This window comes from Myotis davidii, unplaced genomic scaffold (genome assembly GCF_000327345.1).
Source record: "Myotis davidii unplaced genomic scaffold, ASM32734v1 scaffold618, whole genome shotgun sequence".
Classification (NCBI taxonomy): domain Eukaryota; kingdom Metazoa; phylum Chordata; class Mammalia; order Chiroptera; family Vespertilionidae; genus Myotis; species Myotis davidii.
The window spans coordinates 839014-843091 of NW_006289199.1; the positions used below are offsets into that span (position 1 = coordinate 839014).

General features: G+C 40.3%; 1 protein-coding gene across 1 annotated transcript in view; it reads right to left on the reverse strand.

Moving 5' to 3' along the window:
- Window positions 1-4078, reverse strand: part of MARCH8 (membrane associated ring-CH-type finger 8) — a 47411-nt gene that overhangs the window by 34444 nt on the left and 8889 nt on the right. Inside the window, exon 2 of the mRNA XM_006761421.2 lies at window positions 2367-2417. Within this exon, the coding sequence (XP_006761484.1) occupies window positions 2367-2393 (27 nt within the window). The 5' untranslated portion in view covers window positions 2394-2417. The remainder of the gene's footprint in view (window positions 1-2366; window positions 2418-4078) is intronic.

Genomic DNA, 4078 nt, shown 5'->3' on the forward strand with positions numbered 1-4078 from the left:
TAATGAAATTGAAGTAATAATCACAAAATTCCCAACAAACAAAAGTCCTCAATTGGATAGCTTTACAAGTCAATTTTACCAAACATTCAAAGAACAACTAACACCTATCACCCTCAAACTAGTCCAAAAAATTCAAGAGGAGGAAAGACTCCCAAGTTCATTTTACAAGGCCAACATTATCCTAATTCTAAAACTAGATAAAGACACTATAAAGAAAGAACATTAGAGGCCAATATCCCTGATGAATATAGATGCTAAAATCCTCAACAAAAAATTAGCAAAACAAATCCAGCAATATACTGAAAAGATCATACACCATGATCAAGGATGCAAGATTGGTACAATATCCGCAAATCAATAAATGTGATACATCACAAACGAAATGAATGATAAAAATCACATGATCATATCAATAGAGACAGAAAAAGCATCAGATAAAACCCAGCACCAATTTACAATAGAAACTCTCAATAAAGTGGGGATAGAGGGAATATACCTCACAGATATGGCAAACCCACAGGCAACATCATATTCAATGAGCAAAAACTAAAAGCATTTCTCTTACGATCTGGAACAAGACAGAGATACCCTCTGCCGCCACTGTTATTCAACGCAGTTGAGAAGTCTACTAGAAATCCTAGCCACAGCAATCAGACAAGAAGAACGAAAAGGCATCCAAATTCAAAGTAAGAAGTAAAATGTAATTATTTGCAGATGACATGATATTGTTTATAGAGAACCCTAAAGATTCTGCACAAAAATACTAGAACTGATAAATGAATTCACTAAAATAGCAGGTACAAAATAAATATAGAAATGCCAACAAACAGATATTTTTATAAATCAATAGTGAACAAACAGAAAGCAAAACTAAAAACACAATCCCATTTACTACTGCATCAAAAAATAGGAATAAATTTAACCAAGAATGTAAAAGTTCTATACTCAGAAAATTGTAAGACACTGAAGAAAGAAATTGAAGAAGATACAAATAAGTGGAAGCATACACTGTATTCATGGATAGGAAGAATTAACATTAAAATGTCCATACTACCCAAAGAAATCTATAGATTCAACATAAGCCCTCCCTACCAAGATACCAATGGCACATTTCACAGAACTGTGAAGGATAAAATAATCATCAGTAATAAAGTAATAGCTACCATTAAGAACTATCCTTACTCAATCAACCTAAGATCACCAGGGGTCAACAACGTTTAACAAGAGTCAGTTTACTGACTCACTGCAAGGAGAGAGCTGCTCCACGGCTCCTTGCAAACATTACCCCTAAGAGTCACAGCAACCCTGAAGGTTGTATTATTGCCCTAATTTTACTCATCAGGAAACTAAAGCTCCAAGAAGGGCTTTTCCTCAAAGTCTCATGGCTAGTAAATCCCTGTCCATCTAACTCCCAAGCCCTCACAGTGCAACACAGAATCCCTCTACCCCAGGCCCGTGCAAGCCCATAAAATGTCCCTAAGAAACTGTAAGCCAGTGGCTCACAAACTTTTCTTCTGGCCAGTGAGAAGTGAGCAGCCAGGCAGCCGGGCGGGGCTTCTGAGAAAGCTTTGCCTTCCTCCTGAAAAGGATCACACTCTGCTGCTACACCCTCCATCCTTCATCACTCATTCCTGCCAGGGTCACAGCCATGGTGCCTGGAGGCCCAGCTCCCACTTGAGACCATGAGGCGCTAGCATGAGGTGCTAATGCGCTAAGGAAGGTGGCACAGAGAGAACAGAAAGTGCCTGGGTCCCGGCACCTCTGTTAGCAACATCTACCTCCAGACATCTTGTCATGGAACCACATAAATCTATAATTATTTAAGTCACCAGAGTTGGCTTTTTGTGACTATCAGTCAAATGCACTCCTAATTGAGGATACAGATTCTCTGGTGACTCCCTGAGGTTTCTTGCACCTGAAAGTAAATAATTTCTACTAGAAGAAACAGGGTTTTCTCCAATTAGTCACTGCCCCCACCACACGCTCAGAATTTGCCTCACTAGAAAAACATAATGCTACACACCTCCTTGTGCAGTCCCAGGGCAGACGAAAGAACTGTATCAGCAAGTTTATGTCTTCCATTCATTCCTTTCCTCCCTCCCTCCTTCCCTTCCCCCTTTTCTTTCCTTCCCCCTTCCCTTCCCTCTTTCCTTCCCTTCCCTTCCCTCTTCCCTTCCCTCTTCCCTTGTCCTCCCTTCCTCCCTCCCTCAATCCTTGACCGGAATTGCACTCGGTACCCTTCGGTCCGCAGGCCGACACTATATCCACTGAGCCAAACCAGCTACAGCAAGTTTATGTCTTTAAAAGAGTATAAACACATGCAAGTTAAGAAAATATAAAAATAACATGTTTCAGTGGCACTCTACCTTAGAAATGCAACTTGAATGACTCATGGGATGTCCCAAAGTCTTCTCATTCTGCAAGAAAACCAAACAGGTGATTAAAATGTGCAAAGAACAAGTAATTGATCACAACAATGGTATTGACAAATCATTCCCTCAACTAGAATTTGCTGAACACAAACTACTATGTACCGGGTCACCTAATATATTATAAAGAATTTGGCAAAGGTAAGTAAAACAATAGTCCCTGCCCTAAAGGAACTTAACAAGAAAAAAAAAAACACAACACCACCAGGAATTTGGAATTAACTGCAAAAATAAGAGGGCAGTAAATGTCTTATGACACATTCAAGTGGAGGGTCACAGGCAAGAAATGGCATGCGCAGATGTGTGTGGGGTGGTCCATTCTCTGAGGACCCTGAATAACGGGGGGAAGGAAGCAGGACGGCTGATGCCACCCGTGCATTTGGCTGTCAAAGTGCTGGTACTCAACAGGGACATGGCACAGCTCACATCTATTCCCCAAGCCTGTTTCTCCTCCTGAATTGGAGAAATCGGAGTCAGACTAGCTTCTTCCCTCTCACCCCTCTCCACGTTCAGTCACAAAGTCTTACGTCAGTTTCTTCCTCCTTAATGCCTCTCAATCTCATCTTCATTTCCATTGTCAAAGCCTTAGTTTAGGTCTCTTCATTTCTCACTTGGAATTCTTGAACTTCCTAACCGGCCTTTCTGCTTTTAAGTTGACCTTCCTGAGACATATTGCTCTGGACGGAATTGCGTCCCCCCACATTCATATGTTGAAGTCCTAACCCCCAGCGCTCAGAATGTGACTATATGTGAAAATGGGGCCTTTAAAGGAGTAATTACATCAAAATGAGGTCAGCTTATTAGGGTGGACCCTGATCCAATATGAATGGTGTCCTTTTAAGAAGAGGTAATTAGGGCCAGATACACACAGAGGGAACACCATGTGAGGACACAGGGAAAAGACAGCCATGTACAAGCCAAGGACAGGCCTCAGAAGGAGGCAAACCTGCTGACACTTTGATCTCAGACGTTTAGTGTGCAGACTGTGAGGAAAGTCCTATTGTTTAAGCCACCCTGCTAGTTGGCTATGGCAGCCCTAAAAATGAATACAATCTTCCACACTATAACTTTCTTTAAAAATGACTATTCCAAGTGTAAACCTGACTTTTAAAAATAAGAAAGTAACTTTTCCTGAATCCACTTATCCTTGTTCTAAACCCAAATGAGGAGGGAAAAAGACTATAGCAAATGGAAGAGATATGATAGTTCTTGTATTCTTAAGAGCATCAATTCTCTACTTAGGTAGCATGGTATGCAATTACCTGGGGAGGACCAGAAAAGGTTGAGATGTGATTAGCAGATAAAATTCTTTAGTCAGTCAGAGATACAAAGGAGCTAGTAGATCATTTAAAAAGTCCTTGAGGAAGAGCTGATTCCATTCCACCATGGCTCTCCTTAACACTAGATTGCCCAAGGAAGTCATTTTGACTGCTTTTTAATTTCAATTAGAAAAACAATGATGTATATAATGACAGAATTTCTTAGAATTTTGTGACTTTTTATACAACATATAAATGCGTTTATTAATAATTGTAGTTACCTCCCCCTCAATTTCCAGGATATATATATGTGTTATACCTATATTGCCCGAAAGCAGTCATTTTGACTGCTTGGGGAAATTTTTTAAAAAGTGCACAGATGATGGGCAC